The sequence below is a fragment of the Cardiocondyla obscurior genome, linkage group LG13 (genome assembly GCF_019399895.1).
Source record: "Cardiocondyla obscurior isolate alpha-2009 linkage group LG13, Cobs3.1, whole genome shotgun sequence".
NCBI lineage: Eukaryota > Metazoa > Arthropoda > Insecta > Hymenoptera > Formicidae > Cardiocondyla > Cardiocondyla obscurior.
The window spans coordinates 5,886,986-5,913,599 of NC_091876.1; the positions used below are offsets into that span (position 1 = coordinate 5,886,986).

At 35.2% G+C, this 26,614-nt stretch overlaps 7 protein-coding genes across 12 annotated transcripts; 4 read left to right on the forward strand and 3 right to left on the reverse strand.

The window, feature by feature from the left end:
* Positions 1-5,370: 5,370 nt before the first annotated feature.
* Phb1 (prohibitin l(2)37Cc) lies at positions 5,371-7,101 on the reverse strand. Its single transcript, XM_070665419.1, has 4 exons — positions 6,968-7,101; positions 6,478-6,581; positions 5,982-6,403; positions 5,371-5,863 (listed from the first exon to the last, which is right to left on the reverse strand). The coding sequence occupies exons 2-4, from the start codon at positions 6,563-6,565 to the stop codon at positions 5,558-5,560; spliced, it is 816 nt and encodes a 271-aa protein (XP_070521520.1). The 5' UTR covers positions 6,566-6,581; positions 6,968-7,101; the 3' UTR covers positions 5,371-5,557.
* A 228-nt stretch (positions 7,102-7,329) lies between these two features.
* Positions 7,330-9,348, reverse strand: Polr1c (RNA polymerase I and III subunit C). Its single transcript, XM_070665415.1, has 7 exons — positions 9,159-9,348; positions 9,033-9,092; positions 8,759-8,943; positions 8,485-8,669; positions 8,117-8,305; positions 7,789-8,040; positions 7,330-7,638 (listed from the first exon to the last, which is right to left on the reverse strand). The coding sequence occupies exons 1-7, from the start codon at positions 9,204-9,206 to the stop codon at positions 7,523-7,525; spliced, it is 1,035 nt and encodes a 344-aa protein (XP_070521516.1). The 5' UTR covers positions 9,207-9,348; the 3' UTR covers positions 7,330-7,522.
* A 130-nt stretch (positions 9,349-9,478) lies between these two features.
* On the forward strand, positions 9,479-12,155 carry LOC139107646 (uncharacterized). Its single transcript, XM_070665416.1, has 5 exons — positions 9,479-10,000; positions 10,120-10,381; positions 10,459-10,666; positions 10,727-10,856; positions 10,977-12,155. Exons 1-5 carry the CDS (start codon positions 9,673-9,675, stop codon positions 11,066-11,068), a joined length of 1,020 nt encoding a protein of 339 aa, XP_070521517.1. The 5' UTR covers positions 9,479-9,672; the 3' UTR covers positions 11,069-12,155.
* On the reverse strand, positions 10,880-13,196 carry Stas (Transmembrane protein stas). 2 transcript variants are annotated; one of them, XM_070665421.1, is made up of 4 exons: positions 12,966-13,196; positions 12,448-12,577; positions 12,237-12,365; positions 10,880-12,155 (listed from the first exon to the last, which is right to left on the reverse strand). In XM_070665421.1, exons 1-4 carry the CDS (start codon positions 12,991-12,993, stop codon positions 11,648-11,650), a joined length of 795 nt encoding a protein of 264 aa, XP_070521522.1. In that variant the 5' UTR covers positions 12,994-13,196; the 3' UTR covers positions 10,880-11,647. The 2 variants fall into 2 exon arrangements, with proteins under 2 accessions (XP_070521522.1, XP_070521521.1); XM_070665420.1 differs by having other exon boundaries at positions 12,834-13,192.
* Positions 13,197-13,283: 87 nt separating this feature from the next.
* On the forward strand, positions 13,284-21,283 carry LOC139107644 (death-associated protein kinase 1). 5 transcript variants are annotated; one of them, XM_070665410.1, is made up of 20 exons: positions 13,284-13,491; positions 14,032-14,110; positions 14,200-14,312; positions 14,386-14,546; positions 14,624-14,744; positions 14,821-15,121; positions 15,200-15,248; positions 15,625-15,741; positions 15,823-16,095; positions 16,182-16,364; positions 16,459-16,573; positions 16,729-16,920; positions 17,011-17,252; positions 18,188-18,277; positions 18,520-18,684; positions 18,753-18,971; positions 19,057-19,236; positions 19,310-19,603; positions 19,678-20,000; positions 20,072-21,283. In XM_070665410.1, exons 1-20 carry the CDS (start codon positions 13,449-13,451, stop codon positions 20,232-20,234), a joined length of 3,423 nt encoding a protein of 1,140 aa, XP_070521511.1. In that variant the 5' UTR covers positions 13,284-13,448; the 3' UTR covers positions 20,235-21,283. The 5 variants fall into 5 exon arrangements, with proteins under 5 accessions (XP_070521511.1, XP_070521512.1, XP_070521514.1 ...); XM_070665411.1 differs by having other exon boundaries at positions 13,284-13,488; XM_070665412.1 differs by lacking the exon at positions 13,284-13,491 and adding an exon at positions 13,550-13,899.
* Positions 21,284-21,475: 192 nt separating this feature from the next.
* On the forward strand, positions 21,476-24,382 carry LOC139107647 (tropomyosin-2). Its single transcript, XM_070665417.1, has 7 exons — positions 21,476-21,903; positions 22,448-22,751; positions 22,929-23,062; positions 23,214-23,402; positions 23,493-23,568; positions 23,644-23,776; positions 23,857-24,382. The coding sequence occupies exons 2-7, from the start codon at positions 22,512-22,514 to the stop codon at positions 23,937-23,939; spliced, it is 855 nt and encodes a 284-aa protein (XP_070521518.1). The 5' UTR covers positions 21,476-21,903; positions 22,448-22,511; the 3' UTR covers positions 23,940-24,382.
* A 131-nt stretch (positions 24,383-24,513) lies between these two features.
* LOC139107649 (tropomyosin-2) lies at positions 24,514-26,527 on the forward strand. Its single transcript, XM_070665418.1, has 6 exons — positions 24,514-25,349; positions 25,424-25,557; positions 25,685-25,873; positions 26,080-26,155; positions 26,239-26,371; positions 26,445-26,527. The coding sequence occupies exons 1-6, from the start codon at positions 25,110-25,112 to the stop codon at positions 26,525-26,527; spliced, it is 855 nt and encodes a 284-aa protein (XP_070521519.1). The 5' UTR covers positions 24,514-25,109.
* Positions 26,528-26,614: the final 87 nt, after the last annotated feature.

Below are 26,614 nucleotides of genomic sequence, written 5' to 3' on the forward strand. Positions count from 1 at the left end.
GAGAAATTAATCGGTCTCAAATGCAAAGTGCTATATCTGAGCAAAGTCGCGTGACGATGTCGGAAAAGTAGTCGAAGGCGCGAAGAAATGGGCCTGCTTCTTACTTGACTCGGTCGCGAGAGAAAAGGAAAAAGGTGACCGTGGCGAGCGGTTATCACGCAGAAGATAAAAATGTCGCATATTTCATAAAGCGCCAGTAAGAAGCTCGACCGTTAGTCGAACGTCGTGTAAAATGTGTCGATCGTTCTTGTCACGCAAGTATTCTACATTGTGCGTGTCGTCCGCCGCGGTCATGCGCGTCGTGCATGAAAATCGGCAAATTTTAGCACGTAAATTTCTACTAAAAATTTCTTCCTCAAAAAAAACTAATTTAAAATCGCGAAAATTAAGAAAAGTATGCGTTTACCGCGATGATATCCGATTTCTCGGCGTACAGAAAGATTTCTTAAAGAATTTTCTAAGCATTAAATCAAATTAAATAGTAAAACTTTTAATCCTAAATAACTTTAAAAAAAGAACATAATATATATATTTCTTAATAACGTAAAACAAGTAAAAAAAAAGTAAAAAAAAAAGTTTTATCTATCAAACTTTGCTTTTCACAGCAAAGATAACGTTGCACAGTCGCTGTTCTACTTTCGTTCGGATATACATGGTCGTATTTGCGCTGCTGGATGATCGCTAGGTAACGGTGACACCCAGTGTCATCACCTGACCCTGCGTACACCGTAGCCGTGAACCTCTCTTTCTTATACGCCGTTGACAATAGAAATTCGCGATCGTCCCATACGGGTCTGCACGCGATGACCTCGGCACTTCCTGAGGATACTCGCGAAGAGGGAGCTTTCTAACGGGAGCACCATCCTACTTTCCGGCCACAAATTTCTATCTAACTTTAACGACGTACAATTTGTATTACTATGAAATAAGGTACAAAGTTTCGTAAGTTGCCATACTATAATACAACATAGAATGTACAAAAAATCGCAGTAAAATTAGATTTTCTAAATTTAGGGATATTAATTTATTACGATCTTCTTCTTATTCTTAAGATCATCTTGCAGATCGTTCTTCGACGAGAATAAATTCGAGAAATTTTATCTAGCGCGTGCATGAGCGCGTGGAGATTCAAACAGCTTTCCAGCGACTCTTTCCTTTTCCTCTCGGATCCTAATGTACCCCCGGGGATTACGCTCGCGTGCGTACGCACCGGCATGCCAACGTGATTACAGGGCCTGTTCGGGACTTCCCTCGATCTAAATCAATCGCGAGCCAAGTGCGGAGCTTGAGAAAGAAAGAGTAGCCCCCTCAGGCTCTCACCTGTTCTCGTTCACCAAACCGACGGAGGTGAATAGCGGGATGATGTACGTGATCGTCGCTATCCTTTTTTTCGCGTTGACACTCACATCGTCTGGCAATTCCGACGATCAGTTTGTCACTTGACAAATACGACGATAGCTCGTAGCTAAGCCACTAGATTTCGTAGACAATTTCTAATTAAGATCCACGTGTACACCTAAAACATTTTTTTAAATTAAAATTTGCATTTGTGTACACAAATTTCTCGGCGCGAACGCATTTATTGAAAATTACTCCTCGCGTGCGAGGTCAAGTAAGAACATGGAGAAAGAACAAAAAGAAAAATTAAACTCACAATCAGTGTTCTCAAAATTGCAAGAGGCGAACAGCCGTTTACTTTGACGGGTTAAAACACCTTAGAGTAATATCTTCACACCCCAGTCATCCGCTGGTGAAGATTGACGTAGTCGGGCCTCGCCTACAGGCCCGAAGGAAATTCCCGTGCTCAGAGAGCGGAATTTTTACAAAAGAGTACCTAAAAGTTTATCATGGTTTTAATCATAGAGATAAAAAAAAATACATTTTATCGGAGGCAATTTGGCGCTGTTTCAACCCAATTACCCGTCGAAATTTCACTTCTTACGATAATTAATATAAAAAAGAAAAGCAGATCTTATAATAGACAAATAAAATACTTCTAAATATGCATATGCGTGTTCACCGCGCGCGTTTCATCAGAGAGGCTATAATGAAACGCGCGATGGAACTCGCGGAACATAAATATTCGGCGTTGATTACCCGAGAAACGCGGACAAAGTGCGTAATCATACGCACGACTCGTTGCCGGGATGAAAAGAGTCGAAACGACGGCGGTGACGGCGGCGGTCAACGAGAGCGTTCAAAATCGCGGTTCATCCAATTTCATCGTCGACTGTTAATGGAGAACTGCGAGCGGCCAGCAAGGGCGAGCAAGCGGGGGTACGATCTGCATGCAGATCATGCAGTTCCGTGGACCGGCAAGACAAAAAGATCGTTACCTTTAGGCACAACGGCGGGACCGCCGGCAGTTTTCGCATTTTCCGCCTTAATTAATGAGGTTTCTGTAACGACGGGCCCCGGGCCGCTTCGGATTTATCGCTGGGCTCCTCGTGGTCAGTTCAAAGCGACCGTTATTACGCTGACTCGCCGTGCGTGAGCGACTTCTCAAGCTCGGCGATACTTCCCCTTTATCTTTGTAAGCGGAGTAACGCGGTAAAACGGAACGGCCGAGATGTTAATTATGATTACGAGCCCGAGATAGAGAACGCGCCCGCGAGTCAAGGCAAGTCCGGCGGAGCGGTTTGCGACTCGACGAACTTAATCGATGGAAATTTTATAGACCCGCCGCTCGTACCATTAATATCGATGATGCGGCTCTCTAGTCGCGTCTAATAACTAATCGCGTCGGTAACTTAGGTACGTGCCGGACCAAGTGTCCGACCGAGAGTCGTCGGCGGTTACCGTGGTTATCCTACGTGTTTACGTACTGGTTTTGTACAGCTATAATAATGTCGAAGCCGAGAGTTTATATTGATTACAGATAGAACGATGGAGAAAGAGAGGATGGGGAGGATTTTACTTAGAATTAATTAATAGCGCCCGATTATTTGAAGACTAATTTCGATGACTGAGAATTTTAATTTCGCGGAATAAATTTCTGTCAATTTTTGCCTGTTCCCCTTCGTCTGATTCCTTTTCTTTTCTTCTACGTGGGTCGTTAAGACGTAGAAAATTTGCTGGAATGAATTTCTAGAGGACGTAATTTTACCTTTCTTGAGTCGGGATATCTATGGGGACTCTCCGGCGAGAGGCAAGCCCTAGGCGTTTTGTCTCCGAGGAAGGCTATCGGCATATGCAGCTCGCGTGCATCGGCACGACCATAGGATCCGAGTAACAGGTGCAGATGCGGCGGAGGAAGCCCGATCGTTAGCCTGACAGCCCGCGGTGCATGTGTGCCTATTATGATTTCTTTCGTAATTAGTCTCTCCCTCTCGTTCACTCCTTCTCGTTCCTTTCGCGTCCCGTACGTGTATTCGGGCGTACCTAACATTTGTTTCGTTGCATGTTCGTGGATCCGTAACATGTGTTACACCGCATCAACCCGTAGCTGTCGATGGCCCTTCGACTTAGCGAAAAGACAACGGCGGTTAACGATGATTTTACGTCACGTACCACTCGTACGAACTTAAACAAAAATTGTCTTGTAAATAAATTTGCCAGAGTGAAATTTGAAGAGACAATTAAAAAAAAAAAAAAAATAAAAGAAAAAGAAAAATTTGTAGATATTGCATTAATTACAATTTTTTTTCTTAATCATTATTTTAAATAATTGTCTTACCGTTACGTATTCTAGACCTTAGAGCTCGTAAGTTTTCGGGTCAATAGGTACATCTTTCAATACTTCGATTCAATACATCTTACTGCAGCTCTAAATTCGACTTACCGCTGGCTAAGATTTGCATTTTCGATTTAACGAGGCGGTGCTTATCTCTTCATGAAATTCTGACCGATCAATCGAGGATGTCTACGAAATGGGTGCTCTGAAATGGTCCGAGATGGTCCTGTCTACCAGTGTACACCTTGGTATATTATATACATATATATGTACATATACATATAATATATAGAGAGAAAGAGAGAGAGAGAGAGGGGGGGGGAGAGGGCGAGAATGATATACGTATATATGTATATGAAGTCAAACGTACAAGTATACACTGGAGAAAGCGTCTTGGCAAGGGATTTTGCAGAGGGTTGGCTGTTTGCGCCTCTCGACAAATAAGGGGAAGTCGTTATCCCGTGGATGGGAGGAGTAATTAACTGCTTCTACCTCCTTTCTGTCCGCCTTCTGTCCTCCACCTTCCTCCGTTCCTTCCTCAGCATCCTCCCTTTCCAGCTTCGGCTTCTACTCGAAGGAACAGACTTAAGGAGACCCGCTTAGGCTTTCACGGGGTCGTGTCTTCATTATTCACGCTAATCTGCTCTCGCCTCGTACTGCCGCCACCGCGAACCCTCCTCTGTGCTTCCTTTCCGTCTGTCTGTCTCACTCTCTCTCTCTTCCTTACTTGCTCCCTCTAGTTCCAGTAACTTCGCGGAAATCATATTATATTATTATCGTGTGGCACAACCGTGAAGTAAGCGACACTTGCTGCGTAATGATGCAACGTTCAATATCTTTGAAAATCGAGATGACAAAATCTTTTAAATCAATATCGTAAAAACATATAATTAGATTTTCTTGCAACTTTAACATCACAACGTTAATAAAAATTATACATGTTTGAATAAAATTAAGAATATTATTAAAATGTTTTTTTTTCTCTTTCAAGAATGTAAAAAGCAATATTAAACGTTGAGATATTTTACAATGTCTGTTAAAAGAAATTAATCAATCTATTAATTACTCGTTCTTATCGTATGCTATAAACCCATTCAGACATTAATATCTGCTAACCGAAACAGATGTAAATGCAACCGGCATCGTTATGTATATTTTACGTTTTTACTGTGGACCACCATGGTAAGGACGCCCCGCAACGATCGCCAAATTATGATGAATTGTTTTCTCTATTAACAGCTTGTGCCGACAGAGGCGAGATGCGAGCACCCCGACCGAGATAATCTTCCACCAATTTCGACTTCCTGATTGATCATAGCGATCCATCGGACGGTTCGCTCAAATGAATCGCCTGGAACGAACGAGTCGGATCATCTACCTATCCGAGATCTTTCGTTATCGCGGATTTAACAAAGTTATTTTCCTATATAACACTCGGTCTTATGGTTTCTATTAAAGTTCTTATTATTAGTCGACGATTAATTAAATTAAATAATTTTCTGCATAAAATTATTTATGCACAAAAAGTATATTGTGCTAAATTTTACATTGTATGTTATCTGTGTTACGTATTATGAATTAATTTTATGCAAAAATGATTTTTTAAGTGTAATATATCCCTGACGTGTTTCAAATTGACCATGAAGACGTAATATATTTATAAAATGATAAAATCTAAATTCACAAATAAAACTATAAACGTTACAAAATACTATGTATTCCAACTATTCTATAACACTTTTATGGAAGTTTTCATCATATAATCTATATTCATTTTTACACACTCTCTCTATTACAGCAATAAACTGCTTTTAATGTAAATGCACAAATCATGTAGAAATATGTAACAATTTATTTTCATTTTACTGCGAAGTTACTTTTAATTTACTGCATATTAAGCAGCACATTTAAACCCGATGGTAAATATGCCACTTGACGAGACTTAGATAAATTGTGTGCGATGTCTTCTGCAGCTTCGATTTTTCTGAGCTCAACTAAACCGTCTCCTGCCTCGGCTAAAGATTTCGCTAATAAACTAGCGGCTTGGGCATCTCCCTCGGCACTAATAACTGCTGCCTTCTTTTGCTGTTCGGCCTTTTCTACCAAGAAACGAGCCTTTTCTGCCTCCTGTTGAGCTACTTGTTTCAATTCAACTGCCTGGGTAAATTCTTTACCAAACGTTAAATGTGTCTAAAAAAGTTATAAGAAAAATAATGATTTTTTACATATAAATTATAAAACTGTATCTCATCTTCCTTGTTATATCATATTAATTGTTATAACATCAAATTAATTTAACTGTACTTACAATAGAAATATCATCCAAAATAAATCCAAACTGTCCAGCTCTTTCTATTAAATTTTCACTGACTTTTTGGGACACAATTTCTCTTTGTGTAATTAATTCACTAGCATCAAACTGTGCAACAACAGCTTTCAAAACTTCATTGGTAATAGAAGGTAATACTCTTTCATCATAATCAACACCAAGTATTGTGTATATCTTAGGCAATGAATCTGGTACAGGCCTAAAGAGAATACGAAGAGTAATATTTACATTTTGCAAGTCCTTGCTTCCAGTAATGACAGGAATATTTCTCGGGCGTGATCGAATATCAAAAATAATTGGTTTTTGCACCCAAGGAATAAAGAAGTGTGTTCCTTCTCCCATCACAGCATTCTTAATGCCAGTAAATCTGTCAAATATGACTGCTCTGTGACCACCATCAACTAAAACAAAATTTTTCAATTTTAATTTACAAAAAACAATGTAGCTAATTATTGTTATTTAAAAGATACTATACCATTATACAGTGCAGAATTAACGACACCACCTGCCAGTGCCATACCTAGACCAATCTGGCCTAATCTGTTGAAAAATTGTGCTGCCATTTTTGCAAATTGTTACCTGCAAAACAATTAAATACTATTATATAATACAGGATGACGAAATCTAATGTATTGTTGTAGCTCGTTCTTAATATCTATGGTACCACTCTAACCTAAAAGTTTTTGGTAGATAAATTTAGAACGTGCTTAATTCTGCGAGAAAAGAAAAAAACAAAACAACAAAAAATATATCATCGATTTTTAAGGCATAATTCTACTTCGTAATTATGCATTAGCTCATATTTATTAAATAAAACGGTAATGAAGTGAATTTTAACCGGTTAAATTAAACCTTGCTTTTCGCCGATCTGATATTAATATTCAATCTTTTTATACCACTACAACATTTAATTGAGTCATAATTATTAGTAATCGCAAGTACTAAATAAAACAATTGACACTTACGTAATAAACCGTGTATTTAGGATAGGAAAATTCGATTTTCTTCTCGCGTGGAGTTGATAAAAGGAAAATGGAGGTCTAAAGTGATCTAAAGGTTTTAGCACAATGTTAGGCGCGACGACACGACGTGCAAAACACCGCCAGCTGGATTAGACCATAACCAATCAGATAACATAGATTTTGGTCCACTTTTGTCTCGATTGATAAGAAGATCCGCTACGAGCCGCCACCGTCTAATAGCTCTGTGAGGGTTGAAGATGGCCACTAGGCACCATTTGTAAGCGCTTCATATAAGCATACAACATTTTAAAGTATAGAATTTTGTTCTTTACTGTGTTATATTGTTATTAATAAGACATTTAAACTGTAATTAAATAATTTTATTAATTATTTAATAAAAATAGCTAAGTTAAGACATTACGAATTACCTCTATTGCAAGAATAAAAGAAACAAATTTTCTCACACAATTTTAATATTGTTGCTCGTTGTACAATCAACGCCTGGAGATTTAATGACTATTTTTAATCCTTGCCTCGTCAGAAAAATTCTGTTTGAATTTAATTTCCCACATTTTCTAGTTCTGCGAGAAATGTTCTACACTTATTCTTAAGTATTTTAACAGCTTCCATAAACAGTGTGGTCGGCGGTAATGTTCCTATAGATTCTATCGTAACTAAAAATAAAAATACAAATAAATTTGTGGTTTTCCAACTATCGTAAAGAATATCCGCATGTAATGCAACGTTTAAAATTTAATGCTGACTTTAATTTTAATTAATTCTACGTTTTTTTAAAACAATTCCTATAAATTATTCATACTCACAAATAAAATGATCTTTTACTCGGCTAAGTTCCACACAATTCTTTAGTTGATCATAGCGATAGACGTTTCTGGCACAGCTGTCGTAGCGAGCATTTGAAACGCGTGCTTCGCGATACTTCTGACCCGATTTTGTTTCTTTTTCCACCACTTCTATCACACCGGGACTGAAACAGCTTTGCAGGAGATCCGCATCTTCATCCTTAACAGACTTGGTTAAGCGAATAATCGGCAAAAGACGATATGATGCAGTGGCTAAAATTTTTTTTCTTTTTGTAGTATTGATTTAAGATAACAAATAAGCCAGAAATTTAGAAAACACAATACATACCTACAGGAGAAAATTTGGCGTGATCTTTGCCAATGCCTTTAATTGCATGCATAAACACGTGGATCTCGTGACCAGGGCGCATTTTACATATTAATATGTCGTTTTCTAAGACGCTAAATTGTTCTGATCCACGCGGAAACATATCGGCTTGTCTGCCTATTGGCACCCATTTAATATCCTTACTATAAACTGTAAAAAGAGTACTCCATGTTATTTTATTTATCACTTAATATTGTAATTAAAACCTAGCATAATATAAATCTATATAAAAAAAAAACGCAATTATATTTAAAATACTGGGTAATTTTAAACAGTTGTTGTAATTCACTAATCATAAAAAACATAAAAAACAAAACTTGATAAAATACCTTTGCTATTTCTATACATATCTTCTGGAAGATGAGAATATTTTGATGCTTGTGGATTCACACTACATGTGACTTTTAACTCATATCTTAAAGTATCTTGATCACTAACTTCATCATCAGTTTTTCCAATGCTCTGAGGAAGTTCAAATAACCTAGGATCTGCACGAAGAGGTATCAGACCCAATCTAAATGATAAAGTATGTATTAATTCATTACTTACCATAAATATTCATAAATATGTAAAATAATATTATCTAATATTTATTTCTCTCACCTGTGTGCAAGTACTTCATCTTGAAGCAAGCTAGTATTGTTTACAATGTATACCTGTTCAATGGCTATGCTTGGCACTTCACTTAAAAGTATCCTACGAAATGCATTAGGTATTGATGTATGGCATCCAATTAAATCAAACTCTATTTCTCTGTCTTGTTCGCGTACTATGTTTACCTTGAAATTCTACAATAAGAAATTACTTCACACAATAAGAAATTTTACTTTACATATTGATACACATATTAATATACAAAGTTCTTTTCACAATGTACCTTTAAAAACTTCTCCAATGCTGTTGACTTGTCCGATGTGTTATGTACATACTCCTCAAACTGTTATAACAAATTTCTGTTATAAATTTAAAAAAATTAAATGTAAATGATTCACAACAAACTTACGTTCTCATACTCCTTCATAATCCATCCGGGTTCTCGGTTCTTCTCCATTGCTTGGTGCTTCAATACTTGTACTTTATAATGTTCTTACCATGTGCCCGCACGTGCCGACTCCGAACGTCTTTTTATTACTATGCTGAATTACCGCTTTTTCGTTTCCAGACCGCTCTTTAAACCGAGTTCACAATAAACTTCCGACACTGAACTATAATTGGTCAATTTCTAAAGACGTAATTTAAATTTCATATCAAACATTAACCTAACCTAAACTTTAATTTTGTTTTTAATTAATTAATTTCGAAATATTTATACTCATTTATCAATTTGTAACATGCAGTTTGACATGGAATTATTGGCTTGTTCTTTATGTATTTTACGTGTCGATAAAAAAAAAGGATAAAGTACAGAAAGAGCAAATAAAACTGACAGGACTATGACTGTTTCACTGGCGTGCACGCCTTCGGAATGTAAATAATATGGTGACGTGTTTCGCGTAATTGTGTGGAATCTCTCTACTATGGTCGATCTGGATAAATATAGAGAAAGTGTTCGACAGATCAGACAATATGCGGCCGCTCATAATGTCTCGGAAATGCAAACGTCGGAAATATTCCAAATTTGCTTCCAACAATTGGAGACCAAGTATTCGAAAAAATCAAATAAATCGTTGAAGCGTCTGCGGGTTACTTTGCCGTTCGTCCTTATCTTTATCATATTGTTGTATTTGAACCAGAGCTGGTTAAATATTTTATTTATAAGAATTTCACAAAATTCTATTTATCCCGCTTTATATGCATTACGCAAAATAGCTGTACCAATCATCAGCTTATACCCATCATTATCTGGTTTGTAGTTTATAATCAATTAATATGTTTAACATTTAATTATAATATAAGAATAATACTATAGCTTATATAGAGAGTACTTTAATGCAATGTGCTTGATAATTTATTTATTGTTTTAGAGTTTTATGACGAATGGTGCCTGATAGAAAACCCCTACTTTTATATCAATGATATGGACTGCTGGCCTTGTACTGTGGCTCATTCAGTATTAGACTTAACTGGTCACAATATCAGCAGATCCTTCAATATCGGTATTCCATACACTATAATGGAGAACAACACAAACGTTAAGATGAAAGATTTAGTCAATTTATATTGGAATAATCAAGATATCTTTGATGAAGATGCTAAAAGAATCTCTTCTAACAATGAAACTTTCAAGTTAGTTCTACATAATATACAGAAATAAAATCGTAAAATTTATCAGATTAAATTATGCATATTTTACATTTATATAGAAAAATCCATGATGCAATGGACAAAAGATTAGATTTATTTCATACAACTTCTCTTACTACTCACATATCTTGGAGAATAAATCGTATGAAACCCAGTAGAATACTTCGAAAGCTATTTCCAAAGCCTGTGGAAACTCCAAATTGGTGGAGCCAAAGCACAGAAAAATATATTTTTATCGACGAATCAAGATCACCCCCTTATTTATTGGTATGTGAAACAAGTTCTTATTGTTATATCTCACATATGTTTAAATTTATAAATTTTTAGCCTAATCCTGAATGTAGCAACATTATGATACGTTGCACAGCTGGTGCAAGACTTATAAAATTGATACCGAGCTCCGAGTGTACTCAACACTGTAGATCTTTGACTATTTTATTATCTGCTGGATATACTCGTAAGTATCATACACTTCCCAGATAATTTATATTCTTTTTTTTATTTATACTTTTATATTTTTTTTTATATATTTATATTATATATTATACATTTTATTTTTTTCTTGTATGTTTTTAAGTATGGTACAATTGGTGGTATTGGAAACCTGTGAGTCTACCAGTGTACAATGCTACTGATATTTCTATTGGTTATTTAATTTCGTTTTGTTGAAATTGGCAATAAAACGTAATATTGTGGATACAAAAACGATGTAGCTGATAAAATTAGAGTTAGTAAAATTTGTATGTTTATCTATTTTTATAAAGATTTTTTATATGTAAATTTCACATAAAGTATTGTTTTTAGTACAACAGCATGAAATAAAAAATAAAATTTAATAGCTTACAAACATAAAATTTCCTGAGATCCTTTCGTAATATTGTCTAAACTAGGCACATAAAAAGCATATTTGTGACACCCATAATGCAAGAAATTTGTTTTTATCTCCATTATAAATTTTTATTTTTTAATAATTCCACATAACTTGTAAATAATTTAAGACTTGCAGAAATAAATCATAAACAATAAAGATATGCGGAATATATACTCACGGGAATACGTCGTATTATATTCTGTATGAATAATCTATGCAATCAAATGCAAATAATTGGTGCGAGAAAGCAGACCTTAATTCCAACATTTTCTTAAGAGATTACCGATAGAACGTTTTCACAAACACTCTTGAAAAATTTTCCTCGTGTAATATTGGAATGCCACTTTGAGGATATCGTTAATGAAGTGTTCTAGCGTTCACTCAAACTTTTTCTTGAGTTTTTGCTTGTACAACACAGGCAATAAAGAAAATAACGCAAATATACAGAGTATAATTATACTATTCCACGACCACGCGTCACTCGACGACGTAAGCTTGTGCAACGTTTGACCTGCTTGTATGGCAACAAAAGAAGGTGGCGCAACCCCGAAAAAAGTGCCGATCGTGAACGGCATCATCGGCACACCGATCACTGGACTGGCCAGATTGATGAACCAGTTCGGTAATAACGGTGTCATGCGCAGGAACAACATATAGTTTAGCAGATTATCGCGATGTTTGGTCACCGTAATAGTCCATTCATTCGCCTTTTCTGGAAAGTACCGGTACAGCAATCGTCTTCCCAGGAGAGAGGACAACAGGTAGCACAGGGTAGCGCCAATCGCGCTGCATGTGCACACAAGTAGCAGTGCGATTGGAAAACGGAATAAAAATCCAGATAGGATTGAGAGAAAAATAGAGCCGGGAATGGCAAACGTTTGCAAGCTATTGAGATGTGATGTAAGGAATATATCGTGCGCTAAAGTGTAACAAATAAAAATACATAATTAGAATATTTAAGGATACAAAATATAAGTGATAAACAGTCCAGCCAATACTTGGAAATAATATAAATCTTTATATCTTTCTAATAGTTTTCCTAGGTTCTTAGCATCCTCTATATGGAGTGGCAGTTTCATATGTTTCTTTTCATCTCTGTGAAATAAAATACAGATTATCTTTCTGTGGAGAGAAAACAAAAGAAGGGAGCAGATATCGAATAAATGGCGTTACTTACTCTTCTAATTCAGGAAAACTCATATATACATAAAATAATGCACTTAATGAAGCTACAAAGATGAGTCCAACAGTTACCACTGCTTTTCTCGTAGAACCACTAACCTTGTCATTACCTGCCTCAGACAATCCTGCAAAATACATAAGAAATATATTTTATTTTATATTAAATATATGTATTTAATACAACATCGAAATATATTTAATAAAAATATTAATTTTCTAGCTTGTTGCAAATTTGATGAAAGTAAAAAGAACTCTCGAGAGAAAAAGAATGTGTGTCACGCATGTTAAAAAATATATAAAAATTATGACAAGTATTATAAAAACGCCACTTGGACTGCTCGCCAAATTCACTGAATTATTATTTATTATCGAGCTACTTACGTGATTTTACACGTGTCACTTCGCGAGTACGTCGTGCCATTTCTGACGTGTGTATACGATAGCAGACCAACACATAAACTGTGTCACTTCCCGACTCGCTTCCGGCACAACAATCGCGTGATCATACCTCACCTGATCTCACGTCATCCTGCGAGCTCATCGTTCGCCTTTCTCCGATTATCGGTTCCGTGTACTTGATCAAGATACTCTTCCCAATCGCCTCAACGCATGATGCATGAGGTCAAAGGGCGAGTGGAGTGATTAGCAGCGATCAATGATACTCCCGTCAAAACAGTTGCACGCTGCACGATAGATAATATGCATGTGTTTTGTGCACCTCGTTTTGCACGTATCCCCACTCTTTGTCACGTGACCAATTTTAGTTAGCTTATTTCTCGTTCTTAAATCCAAGCGGCATCATGGTAGTAAAATGGCGTCAGATGGCGTTCTATGCGCACAGGTATATCGATTGTGTGTGTGGGGTGTGGGGCAGTGTGGGGTGGCCGGCATGGGTGAAGGCCGTTGGACGCAGCGCGAATAGCGCGATTCCTGTAACGGTTACTCGCGGAGGCCCGAGGCTGTCTGGATAGACTGAACGATGAGCACAATCAGGAGATGATGCCGGGCACGTCTCGCAAGCTGGAAACTTCTAACGGTAGTAAGAAATCATTTGTTTTCGCGTTCGTCCTCTGTATTCTCACGTCTATGGCTAGGGCGAAGGGGAAGGGTAAAGGGGATCATCGAAATTTGACAACGGGCGGTTTCTCTTCAAACGTGATGCTGGAAATCGTGGGCTGTGACCGTCGTAGATCGCGACGTCTAATTATTGACCGCGAACATTCGACGACTGTCTGTACCCGTTCATATTGCACGTCATTGTTGTTGCGAGTCAACTTTCGCAAACCCGTTATTGCATTACAATGATTACATCGAGAACCGGCGTCTGTATTCGATCCATTAAGTCGCCTGGATTATACGCATTCCGTCTTTGGTTTAACTTAATTATTTTAAGAAACAATGCGTGAGCGTAGCATTGTATATTAACATCTGTATATAATATGTACATGTATATATAATTTTTTATTTTATTGTACAAATAAGATAGTTTATAATCTGAAATGGCAATTGAATTAATATTGATATGTATAATTAATAATTTTTTAGTTTTAAGCTATGCAATATTATGTTTCTTGTTTAGATCCTGAGTGGAACACTTTAATGGAGGTCTACCATGAACCGATTGAAAAAAACTATCAGTTGCTTGAAGAGATTGGCAAGTAAGCAATAAAATTATTTTTAATTAGTTTTTTTTTAAGTAACTTTTCTTTAGCACTTAATATTTTTTTTTTAATTTTGTAAAATATAGGGGTCAATTTGCTATTGTACGAAAATGCCAAGAAATAAAAACCAGGGGATTATATGCTGCAAAAATTATGAGAAAGAGGCGAGTTGCCAGAGGTGTAGCTGCTGCTGACATTGGTAGGTTTTTTTGTAATATACATATTGCAGAAACTTTTATTTTTTAAATACTATAACAGCAAAATTCTTTCAGCACGAGAAGCTGGTCTTTTGGCTCGATTAAAACATCCTAACATTGTTTCTTTATACAAAGTAATAGACACAGGAACAACAGTGGTATTACTCCTGGAATTAATTACAGGAGGTGAATTATTTCATTGGACCCCATCAGGTGAAGCAGAAGCTGCTCATGTGGTATGTAAATATATTATGATTAATAACTATGTTTAATAAATATTCAGAGAATAATTTCTATTTATGTTTTTTTTAAGGTACGCCAAGTTTTAATGGCACTCAGTCATTTACATTCCCATCAAGTTGCTCATCTGGATATTAAACCTGAGAATATTCTACTGTCATCACCACCACCAATGCCTAGCATTAAATTGATAGGTAATACTTATAACGCTTTGCATAATCATAAATATAATTTATTAGTATTAATGTCAATATTATTATTGTTCTGTAGATTTAGGTCTATCTCATCGACTGGTACCTGGTTCAGAACACAGAGCATTATTTGGCACGCCTGAGTTTGTGGCACCGGAAATCGTAAATTACGAACCACTGAGCTTGGGAACTGATCTTTGGGCTGTTGGTGTATTGACATATATCCTTTTGAGCGGAGCTTCGCCATTTTTAGGCGAAGATAAGCAAGAGACATATGCAAATGTTGCTGCTTGCCAATACCAATTTGACAATGAATATTTCAATAATGTGTCCGAAATTGCCAAAGACTTCATACGATCCTTGTTGATCAAGGATCCAAAGTAAGTTGCAGGGAATTTATCAATTTATAAACTCATTGTTCATAAATAATTCGAGGAAAAATTTTCTTTTTATTTTAGGGAAAGAGGAAGTGCTGAATCGTGCCTTAAACATCCCTGGATTTTCACGGTGTGTTCGTGATTAACAACAATTACACATTACCAATAACATTGCGATTTATTATATTATATACATTTTTTTTAATGTATCATGTAATTAATTGGATACGTTTTTTTAGACTAACTTTTGTTTAATTTGTTGTACAGTTATAATGCATATATTACATATATACAAATTATTTTTGTACAATACATTACTAGGTTAAAAGTAATATGCAAATTTTTTTTATTAAATATATATACCTTAATTATTGAAAAACATTTTTTTTTAGTGTTATGCATGCAATTTTACAAAATAAAAGCAATAATACAAAATAATTTAATAATTTTGAAAAGAAATTGTATTGATAGTCATCATATTGATAAAAATTTAATTCTATGCACAGGAATCTGAAACTCCTCAAGGTCTTAGTGGAGCAATGATCAGTGCTGTAAAGCGAGGCTGTGTTGAAGCTGTCTCTCAGTTACTATTACAGGGTGCTCCATTAAATGTAAAAGACTCTGTAAGACACCTTTTATTAAATTTATTAATGTATATTGAATAATCTCGATAAAATAGTTTCATGATTTTTTTTTTTTTTCAGAAAGAAGACACTCTTTTGCACATTGCTTGTGAGCTTGGCGATGAGGGAATGACAATTTTGTTAATAGAGAGTGGAATTGATCTAGACATACCAAACAAACAGGGTTTTACGGCGTTACATGTAGCTGCTCGACATGGGCATATTAATCTGGTCAGACATTTGTGCCTTGCTGGTTGTGACGTCGATAAAATGAATCGAGGAATTCGGGCCGATGTCACAGCGATTAAGTATGGGCATCCGAATATAGCAAGTTTATTAGATAAATTGAGAAATGTAAGTTTTTATATTCCGTAGTGCACACATTTTTCACATTTGGAAAAAATTATGCTGAAATCGAAATTGGTTGAAATTGTTTTCAGTTGAATCAGCGTGAAAATTACATTCGTCAGCTGCAGCCTACACACAGACCGATAGATCGATTACACATAAGACTACTCGGACATTGTGCATCTGGAAAAACGTTATTAATAAACTCTTTAAAATCGGGAATATTTTGTTTCGGTTTTTTCCGAAGATCGAAAAGTCAGAATCGTAGCGGAAAGGTAAGCGCATGTGATACAAATATATGGTATTTTTTGATTAATAAAAAATTTAAGGCATGATTAATGAATAAATAAAATATTTATTGGCATGTAGAGAGAACCAAGTATCGAACTTGATGTGACTAGCAAACACGGTTCTCTTAGTTTTGAGTATAGCGATAGCGAGTATGAAGGTACTCAAGGAGTGGAGTGGAGTCGCGGTAATGTAGGTAAGCGAATTGTATTTAATTATTACTTAATTTAATGTGGATGTATAGTTTTGAGAATATAATATAGATTAAATACTTTGTAATATATATATTTAAATGTTTTATATGATAAATTGTTTCAAATAATTTTTATATGGATATATTTAATTGGTCAGGTGGCGAATGCGTTTTTTGGGAGTTATGTGGACGTGAAGAGTTTTTGGCATCTTATCACTACGTACTTACATTCCAGCAACCAGCAGTGCATCTTATTACAGTCAGTTTGAGAGAACCGCTGACTGTTCAACTTCAGCAAATAAAGTTTTGGCTGCAATTTATTTTGGATCGTATTAATCCGAGCAACTTTGGTAAGGCACTGTTTAAATTTCTAATATTCTGTTATTAATTAATTTTTGTGGAGGATTAGATTTAATTTTTTTCTTTTTTTTTTATTAAAGGGTTTGGTGGCAAGTGTAACGATGTAAAAATAATCTTAGTTGGCACTTACGCACCAGAACCTTTAGCCCCGAATTCTAACGGCAGCAATCTACTTGCACCACTCTTGCCATTTCTAAAAGACTTTACATCAATTTTGGGAGAGGATCCTCAAATGGTAGCACTGGATGCAACTAATCCTTCTAGTCCTGGACTGAAAGTTCTCAGATCTTATTTACATAATGCGAGGATGGAATTTCTCGAGGTAAAATAATTATATTTTTTGTAAAAATTATAAATTTATCACATTTCATCTATAACATTAGAAGAGATATTACCTTCTCATCACTCATTTATCAATTCAGAAATAAAAATTGGTGATTAATTTCGAATTTAACAAATCTTTTTTTGATGAAAATTTATAATCTCTTCTGATTTTACATCTTTAGAATTAAAAATATTATACATATATTTTTAATCCATTTCAAAATATATATCAGTAATGCATGATATCAGTATGCTTGATACTAAATATGTGCGAGCAGAACCGTTGGATTTTGCAGCCTGTTGACATAAGCAATTGTGACTAACGCAACTTTATGTAAATAATCATATTTTCGCAAGAAATTGTATTAATTTGTATAGCATGTAATAAATGTGCTCATTAACCCTTTGTGAAACGGTTCTGGTCAGTAATGGACTACTTCATTACGCTGTTGTTTGTATAATTCATTCATCAATTTCAAAATTTGTGTTAAGATATTGTCGAATCAGGCATTGATTCTCAACGAAGACAATTTCTATAATTATTTGTATAATTTTCTTAACATCCATGATGCATGGTTGATTTAATATACTAGAAGAAATCATGCGCGCGTTACGCGCGTGCTATTTTTCAAGAGATCTCAATTCACGCGCGTCATTACATTCGGACATTAGTTAATTATAATAATTTTTTTATGATAATTATAATTGTATGAATTACGGCCGACGACGCGCACTATTAAAAAAACAAAATAAAAAAATAATAATAAAAAAGAAAAAAAATAGTCCGATATCATGTCATACATTTATACATATATATATATATATATAAATATCACATTGAATTGAATTTATTAAGAACATATGTTTTAGTTGCTGGTTATTTGGCCATTAATGTTTATTAACAAGCCTTAATGCATGCAATGCATGATGTAGGATGGACCGGAAGTTGCAGAAAGTATTCTCCGGCGTGACGCGCCGCGTGCTGCGGCTTTGTACGTGCCCCTGGCGAATCTTGATAAACAGGTCGAAATACTTCTATCAATTTCTTTAAATAATTCTGAATGATGTGTATAAACTGAAACTGTACTTTGGTTTAATATATATAGTTGCACTAATGCTTTCTCCCATGTATACATACATGCACTATATTATCTATCTTAAAGAAAATAAAAGAGATTTTTTCTCTTGTATATATTTTCTGCATCAATGTGATATCAAGATAAAAGCGGAATTTTATTACTATGGATTTTAATCTCATATTATAGAGCGCCTTAGTGTGGACTGGTCTCGCCGAAGCATGGAGGTCACACATGCAGTCGTTAGAAGTGCCTCCATTAATGCTTACTCAGGAAGAATTTCTTACTGAAGTTCGAAAAATTAATCCTTTAGTTTGTTTGGAACACTGCAAACATCTTGGATTACAGTTACAGGTTTGTAGTTTATTAATTTTAATTTAATCTGTAAGATAATTTTTTCTTTAATATCTATTAATTTACAGAATTTAGGAGAATGTATTCTTCTACCTGGAAATCTAATAGTACTTAGCCCCGAATGGTTTTGGCAGGATGTGCTGAATTGGCAATTGAGTCCTGATCAAAGAGGACGATTAGGCGGTCGAACCACCGGTGTTTACACCTTAGAAGATTTTCAAGCGCGATGCCCATGTCCTGCTGCTCAAGCTTTACAAGCTTTACAAGCAGTCAATTTATGCGTTCCAGTATGTTTCAAGAAATTTGATCGATCAATCAATTGATTATTACTTGATTATTATTTTATTTTATTTTATTTTTTTTTTTTTTTAGTGTGAAGTGGACGATGATGAAGTGGAGTACGAGATACCATGTTTAAATCTTGTAGAGCGCCTTCCAGGTTTATGGGAACCATGGAAATCATGTTCCAATGGATTACCGCACGCTGGTTTACGACTTTGTCCAGAAGAAGCGCCTTTATATCATTTAACTGCTATATTCATGCATTTACAGGTAATCTATGTTTATAATAAAAATATACTGAAAGTAATAGAACATTAAGTATACTAAAATATGTAAATTTTAGGCGCAGTTGAGAAAAATTACTCAAACATGGGATCCATTAAATTCAGATTTATATCAGTGGTGGCGAGGATCAAAGCTATGTTTGGGACCTTGTGAGAGTATAATTACTTTTGAAGAAGAGGACCACAGTTGCGTAGAAATTCAAGTTCGCGGTCCCCGTGGTTCAAGCACGCAGTGTTTTGGTCTTCTCAGTGTGATTTTAGACGCGATGGACATGACCATTGAATTAGTCGCACCTGGAATGTTACTTGAGAGACATTGGTTAAGTCCTAGCCAGCTTCGAGAATACGATGAAGTAAAATCAAGACATATATTTATATGTTATTAAATAAAAGAAAAATGTTTTTAATTTGATTGATACATTTGCAGGTGGTTCACTCCTGGGCGCCAGCCACAATTATATCGGCTTTAATTGACAAAGGCCTTGAAGAGGCAACCCTTAAAAATCCTCTAAATGATCGACAAGAAACCGTATGGGAGATAGTAAGTTGCGGGCTATCATTGATGGAGAATTGTGTACCCGGGCCAAAACAATCTGTAAAATACATAAAGCCCGCTGTGCAGCGGCGATTAGCACAGATGCTGGATCCACCAGATCATCACGGAAAAGATTGGTGTTTACTTGCTGTAAGACTCGGTTTAGGAGATCGCGTGGCCCAATTGGATAGTACAGTGGACAGTCCAACAATGAGGTAAGAAATTTTTTAAACATTTCCGTTTGCGTCGTAGTGTAAAATTCTAAAACTCCATATTTTATTTACAGACTTTTGAACTGCGTGGGTACGGAATGTACTGTCGGCTCTTTGGTGCAACAATTACGAGCGCTTGATCGCGAAGACGCCGTACATCTGTTGCTTACGTATACACCAACTTACGTGTTATTGATGTCCATAGACTCAGAAACAGGGTCTAATCTTTCTAGATGACGATGTTGCTCTCATCAATGGCGTATTAGCACCTTCTAGGTGTTTTTTTTTTTTTTTTTTTATGTCAAACTGCACGTTTGATGGATAGTATTGTCTTTCTATTTCCGCCCAATATACATTGTATAACAATAATTCATTATATACATTATACATCTATGTCCTGATATCTAACTTAACTTTAACGATCGATCGCATTGAGTTTCGAGCTGATTTATACAAGAAGGATTTGTGTCGATTTTATATATCATGATATATATGTAATTTTTTTTTTTAATTTTTTTTTATTTCGTACTTATTAGCTGATAAAATTATTATTAATTCGCATTATTACATCGATTTTTGATATGGTTACCATAAATAGAAATCAGTTTCTTTTCGTACCTTTTAATACTTATTATTATTATGGAAAAATTTTCATTAAATACTTATTTTATTTCTCATAGTGCTATGGTTAAAATTAAATTAATAAGCGTTATATTATGCTGTTTGCATTTTTCTTGTTATATGAAGTTGTTAATTCCAAGGAAGTGACGCATTTACATATTATATGATCGTATTTGATATTAATATTTTGAGCGCTTTTCTTGGTACGCCAATCTAAACTTGATATATACATATACATATGTATTACATCTTGCCAAAAATCTATGTCAATATGCACCGCTTTTTCAATACTTCAGAATATTTACCATGCATATATAGTATATGCGCAAAACGAATCAACAATTTGCACTACTACTTTTGAATACATAATTTGTATACATATGATAATTGAATGCATATTTCTACTGAACTATATGCATTATCTTTACTGCGTGCCATATATGAAACAAATTATAAAAATGTATATGATACTCGGAAAAAAAGAGAGTAGCACTCAAATTTTTCTGTAACATGACTGAACTGTGTTACTTTTTATTGTAAGCAACATTTATAATTACAGAAGTCTGCTAATCTATATATCTAAATCGATTAGAAAATTGATCGCCACGTTTAACAATTAAATATATGTTAACAATTATCAATAAAATTGCATCGAAACATCCGTAGATTTTTATTCGTGTATAGCTCTTTTTTTTATTGTTTCTTATCACACGTATCATCTATAATAGCTTAAACGACAAAGTCATATGTTGTAATTATATAATATGAGACTGTTGTAACAATAAACCGGTGAAATTATTAAATATATCTTTCGCTAGATTTAATTGTTCTCGTGAATTATTATACACTATTGTATTACTATTTTATTCTTCTTTAATTAAATCTTTACACTTGCGTTTGATTTGTTAATTTCTAGATTTGTTTTCTAGGCATGACTGTTTTCTATAGTTTTGTGAAATTTTCTTTAACACCTTAATTTTGCATTTCAGATATTAGAGGTTTAATCGGTGTAGCTTTATTGAAAGCTCCCGCGCGTAACACCAATTCATAGTCGAGAGTCGAAAGCTATCAGCGGGAAGATTCGAAGCAACTTCATGCCGGTCGACATTTTAACGACACGTTAATCCAGCTTGTCGGTATGGCTGCAAGATTGGTCTGTTTACCACGGGGAGTTGATTACGTGCTCGGCAGAAAACAGGAACGGGATTCTTTTCGGGGGCCGAGAATAGCATGGGAACGAGCGAATATCGCGTTTCGTAGGCAGCCGCGGCGACGACGGCGGAGGGTAAGTTCTCGGGACAATAGCCAAAGTCCCCAAGCAATTATAGAATTAGATTGGATCGGGGAGTTCGGGAAGGTGGCCGGCACCGTCGCCGAAATCGGTTTCGTTTTATTTTAGCCTAGCTGTCGAAGGCATCCGGTTGTGCATTCTCCCCACGGATCAGCGTCACGATCACAGTGAGTGTCCCCCTTAGTAGGAATTTCTCTGTTCGTTCAGCATCACCGCGCGAATTTTATTAAGCAATTAATAGGGTGATACATATATATCTACCGTTTAATGAGCGGGGTGAAGCCTTGTGGTGAGTAACACCGACGTTCTTGCGATTGCACCACTCGTTCTTCTTCTTTTACTCGCTATATTTAAGGTACAGGTTCTCGCTGTAAATAATTAAATTTTTTTTTTAATCTTTGGAATTAATATTAAAATTATTGTATTTTAATTTTGAGTACTCGTGTTTGCGTTAATTAATTTTAATTTATATTTTATTTAAATACGATTTGTAATTAATATAATGTATATAATAAGCATAATTCTTTTTCTTTTTCAGTTTAATTTTACCAGATAATTGTAATTCAGGATAACAAAGGAAAGGGTGGAAATCGCGCGTCACGATGGAGGCGATCAAGAAGAAAATTGCGGCTTTGAAGCTCGAGATGGATGCCGCAAACGAGAAGGTTGAAGTTAACGAGACGAAAGCGAAACAAGAAAATATAAGGGCAGACAGACTGAACGACGATACTACAGATCTGCAGAAACGATTGACCCAATTGGAACGAGATTATACTGTCGCCAAAGCTAATTTAGAACAATCAACCGCTGATCTAGAACAATGCGAGAAATCTTGGTCCAGAGTGCGTAATAATGATTCTCTCGATTAAATTTTCTAAATCAGATTTTCTACGATAAATAAGTTTTTGTTTTTGTAAACGTATGATAAATATCTAAGAAAAGAACAATTTTTACAAGATAATACGGTCTGTTGAACCTATTTCTTTTTTTTTTTTTTTAATTAACTCTTTTATATGCAGGCTGAACAAGATCGTACTGTATTAACGAAAAGAGTGCAAGAGATTGAAGCGAGTCTTACCAAAAAGGAGGAACTACGTCTTTCCGCCACGCTGAAACTGGCACGTGCCACCGAACTTGCAGACGACGCTCAGAGGTTCATAAATTTATCAGATTTTATATACATGACGTGTTCATAAAATTTTAATTCAACGATTCACATAATGCATACGTAAACTAAATGATAAAATAAGTTATGGAACGAGATTCGATTAAGCAATGCTATCTTTTTTTTTTCTTATATACAGAATGTGTAACGTCTTAGCAGATAGGAGTCGCTTGGACGAAGAGCGCATGGAAAAGCTAATGTCGGAATTAAAAGACGCGAGATTAATTGCCGAAGACGCCGACGCGAAATCCGACGAGATAGCTAGGAAATTGCAGTTCGTAGAAGAGGAATTGGAAGCTGCTGAAGAAAGAGTGAAAACAAGCGAGGCGTATGCATAGTGATTATTATTTGCATTATATGCACATGTAAATGAATATTTTCGTTTTTGTATACGTAAACTTGAAATGTATTTCTGTAGAAAAATCGTGGAGCGCGAGGACGAACTTTTCATCGTACAGAATATCGTGAAATCTCTTGAAGTATCCGAGGAGAAGGTGATGTAATATAATACGTTGCGATTATTCTAAGAGTTACGCGGCAACGTCACTTCTCGATTGCTTTAATTCCAGGCAAATCAACGGGTGCAAGACTTTAAGGTGCAGCTGAAATCCTTGAAGAAGAAACTAAAGGAAGCGGAGAAACGTGCAATCAACGCCGAAAGGACGGTCAAGACGCTATTGAAAGAAGTGGACATGAAGGAAGGTAAGAACTTTTATTAAAAAAGATTGGTCTTCTTTTTCTTCTTTTTCTTTATACTGTAAATAAATTGTTGCTCGTTTCAGACGAACTTAGAGAAGAAAAAGAAAAGTACAAGGCGGTCTGCGACGACATGGACGCGACGTTTGCCGAGATGACAGGATACTAAAATCTCACAGATGGATTCGTTTTAATTATTGCTGTCACTTCTACGTTTCCCTCTGCTTATTCGCTATCTTTTAATATTTATTAGCTTGGCTCGTTGCTTAAATGTCTACTTAAATCATGACATCGATTTGCTTTATCGCATAATATTGCTATGAGCGATATTACAAATAATCTGCTTCGCGCAATAATCCACTGATAGACAAGGCAATGCAACGCTGCTTGTTACTATAACTATTTCGCTTCGTAACACCTTGCCAAAATCGAGCAACTGGTTCACGGTCGCTTGTTTGTTCACTGTATCTCGATAAAAGATTTATAGTTTCATTTATTTCTTCTTCTTTCAGAGACGTTGGAGGGATTTTATGTTGTACGCGCCAATGAGATCATATCGCGCATTCTTTTTACCATTCAGTGTAAAATGTGTATTTTCAATAAACAGTATCATAAATTCTTTAACAAATTTTAATTAAATTTTAAATTACTTTTAAGTTTTATTTGTTATTTGAGGTAATATCAATTTTTTTAACATTAGATATTATTTATAAAATAATAGATAAAATTGGAATTATAAATAAATCCTAACATTTGGCAGATGTTAAAAATATAAAAAATAATTTATGTCATAAAAATATATTGCACGTCATAAAATAATTATTTTCAAACAGTTACAGAGTGCAATAAATGTTCGACAATCAATGTATCTGCGATCGGCACGATAAAGCAGACCGCTGCTCTAAGAAGAGTCCAAGAATTCGTTTGAGCCTAACTAAAGCGACAGTTACTTTTATCCTTTTGCATTACTTCGAAGCTATAAAACATTGTCCCCATCGGTCACTGAGTACAGTAACCCACGGACGTTGCATTTTGATACTTCGCTTGTTTCTGTAGGAATTAAAAATTCTGTTCGACAGAGTGTAAAGCTAAAAATTATCAATATTATTTGTGGCAGAAAAAAACTTTAAAGTGAAAGTGTTTCTCGTGGATTTAATCAAAGAGCGTCCCTGATTGAATACTTGCAACTAAAAATATAAAAATAAATATACAATTAATAAATAAAAATTTATTTGGGACTTAACATAGTTGTTGAAGTAATTTCTTAACGATTTATTAAAAAAAAAACTCTTATTAGCAATTATTAATAAAAGCCTTCTAGTTAATTTTTAAAGGAAATATGAACGCCATTAAGAAACGACTACAGATGCTGAAGCTCGAAAAAGATCTTGCGATGGACAAAGCTGATTCATGCGATCAGCAAGCGAAAGAGGCAAATCGAAAGGAAGAAAAATTGAAGGACGAGGTTCGCGAATTAGCAAAAAAGCTGATACAAATGGAGCATGACTTGGAAGTGAGTAAAGCTCAACTGGTGAAATCAAACAGAGATCTTGAGATAAAGGAGAGACTCTATATCGTGGTTAGTAAATTGAAAGAAATATGTCACATGCATTTGTAACTCAAATTGCTTTTACATCAATTGTAAAATTACAGACACAATCGGAATTGGCAGTACTGAATAGAAAGATGCAGCAGTGCATACAAAACTTGGAAAAGTCAGAAGAAAGACGTTCGTCGGCTCAAGTAAAACTTGCACAAGCCATGGAAACTGCTGAAGATGCAAAACGGTATAGATACAAACAGATTTTATTCCATAAAGTATTTATTTTTTTTAATTATACATAACTGTAATAACAAATGTTTCATATTACCTGTTTAATATTGCAAATTATCATAAAAATTATTCTTACTCAGCATCTGCAAAGTTCTGGAGAACAGGAGCAAACAAGATGAAGAGAGGATGGACCAATTGATGGCACAGTTGAAGGAAGCGAGGCTCATCGCTGAAGATGCCGACACGAAATCGGATGAGATTTCGAGAAAATTGGCGTTCGTCGAAGACGAGCTTGAAGCGGCGGAAGAAAGAGTTAAATCGAGCGAAGCGTACGTTTCTCTAAATATAGACTGCGTTCTTTTCAACCGAGCCTTTGCTCACCTCGCTCTATTTTCAGTTTAAACATTTTACAATGTATTGTATTCTTTAAAACGTTTCACTTTTTACATACAAATATTTATTAAATCGTATGCATGAAGGTTTTTTTTTATTTATTAAAAAAACGTGATTAATGCAGATGAATATTATATTTTAGGAAAATTCTCGAGAGGGAAGATGAGTTATTTATCATCGGCAACATATTCAAATCTTTAGAGGTTTCTGAAGAAAAAGTACATATCTTTTTACAGTAATAAGTTTAATTTTTTTTTATATTTAAGAAATAAGAAATATAAGAACGTTCTGTTTGTTACAGGCTAATCAAAGGGTAGAGGAATTTAAAGCGCAGTTAAAGGAATTAAAAGTAAAACTGAAAGCTGCGGAAAGGCGTGCCATAACTGCCGAGAAAACTGTTAAAATATTCACGAAAGAGTTGGACAAGAGAGAAGGTAATTGTATGCAGATTAAAAATTTTCAGAGCTTGTAAAAATTATTATTAATTAATATCGCCTTATGTTGTAGATTATCTGCTAAAAGAAAAGGAAAAATACAAATACATCTGCGACGATTTGGACTCAACGTTCTCGGAGTTAACGGGATATTAAAACAGATTTTGCAAATTAATCGTTTAATCACATCGTTAATTAAAGAACTCGCATTGCATAAAAGCATAAAGTTTCACGGCTACTGAA

What these genes read in the sequence shown, in the direction of transcription:
- Phb1 (XM_070665419.1), bottom strand. Translation starts at nt 6,565, where the DNA reads ATGGCAGCACAATTTTTCAACAGATTAGGCCAGATTGGTCTAGGTATG. An exon ending in TAATTCTGCACTGTATAATG is followed by an intron (nt 6,404 to 6,477) that starts GTATAGTATCTT and finishes ATTTTGTTTTAG; the next exon opens with TTGATGGTGGTCACAGAGCA. An exon ending in TTTTGGATGATATTTCTATT is followed by an intron (nt 5,864 to 5,981) that starts GTAAGTACAGTT and finishes TAACTTTTTTAG; the next exon opens with ACACATTTAACGTTTGGTAA.
- Polr1c (XM_070665415.1), bottom strand. Translation starts at nt 9,206, where the DNA reads ATGGAGAAGAACCGAGAACCCGGATGGATTATGAAGGAGTATGAGAAC. An exon ending in TTATGAAGGAGTATGAGAAC is followed by an intron (nt 9,093 to 9,158) that starts GTAAGTTTGTTG and finishes TTGTTATAACAG; the next exon opens with TTTGAGGAGTATGTACATAA. An exon ending in GATGAAGTACTTGCACACAG is followed by an intron (nt 8,670 to 8,758) that starts GTGAGAGAAATA and finishes TTTATCATTTAG; the next exon opens with ATTGGGTCTGATACCTCTTC.
- LOC139107646 (XM_070665416.1), top strand. Translation starts at nt 9,673, where the DNA reads ATGGTCGATCTGGATAAATATAGAGAAAGTGTTCGACAGATCAGACAA. An exon ending in TCTAACAATGAAACTTTCAA is followed by an intron (nt 10,382 to 10,458) that starts GTTAGTTCTACA and finishes ACATTTATATAG; the next exon opens with AAAAATCCATGATGCAATGG. An exon ending in GATCACCCCCTTATTTATTG is followed by an intron (nt 10,667 to 10,726) that starts GTATGTGAAACA and finishes ATAAATTTTTAG; the next exon opens with CCTAATCCTGAATGTAGCAA.
- Stas (XM_070665420.1), bottom strand. Translation starts at nt 12,873, where the DNA reads ATGGCACGACGTACTCGCGAAGTGACACGTGTAAAATCAC. An exon ending in AGTTTTCCTGAATTAGAAGA is followed by an intron (nt 12,366 to 12,447) that starts GTAAGTAACGCC and finishes TTTATTTCACAG; the next exon opens with AGATGAAAAGAAACATATGA. An exon ending in CTGTTTATCACTTATATTTT is followed by an intron (nt 12,156 to 12,236) that starts GTATCCTTAAAT and finishes ACATCTCAATAG; the next exon opens with CTTGCAAACGTTTGCCATTC.
- LOC139107644 (XM_070665410.1), top strand. Translation starts at nt 13,449, where the DNA reads ATGATGCCGGGCACGTCTCGCAAGCTGGAAACTTCTAACGGTA. An exon ending in CATTAAATGTAAAAGACTCT is followed by an intron (nt 15,742 to 15,822) that starts GTAAGACACCTT and finishes TTTTTTTTTCAG; the next exon opens with AAAGAAGACACTCTTTTGCA. An exon ending in CTATATTCATGCATTTACAG is followed by an intron (nt 19,237 to 19,309) that starts GTAATCTATGTT and finishes TGTAAATTTTAG; the next exon opens with GCGCAGTTGAGAAAAATTAC.
- LOC139107647 (XM_070665417.1), top strand. Translation starts at nt 22,512, where the DNA reads ATGGAGGCGATCAAGAAGAAAATTGCGGCTTTGAAGCTCGAGATGGAT. An exon ending in GCGAGAAATCTTGGTCCAGA is followed by an intron (nt 22,752 to 22,928) that starts GTGCGTAATAAT and finishes TTTTATATGCAG; the next exon opens with GCTGAACAAGATCGTACTGT. An exon ending in AGAGTGAAAACAAGCGAGGC is followed by an intron (nt 23,403 to 23,492) that starts GTATGCATAGTG and finishes GTATTTCTGTAG; the next exon opens with AAAAATCGTGGAGCGCGAGG.
- LOC139107649 (XM_070665418.1), top strand. Translation starts at nt 25,110, where the DNA reads ATGAACGCCATTAAGAAACGACTACAGATGCTGAAGCTCGAAAAAGAT. An exon ending in ACTGCTGAAGATGCAAAACG is followed by an intron (nt 25,558 to 25,684) that starts GTATAGATACAA and finishes ATTCTTACTCAG; the next exon opens with CATCTGCAAAGTTCTGGAGA. An exon ending in AGAGTTGGACAAGAGAGAAG is followed by an intron (nt 26,372 to 26,444) that starts GTAATTGTATGC and finishes CTTATGTTGTAG; the next exon opens with ATTATCTGCTAAAAGAAAAG.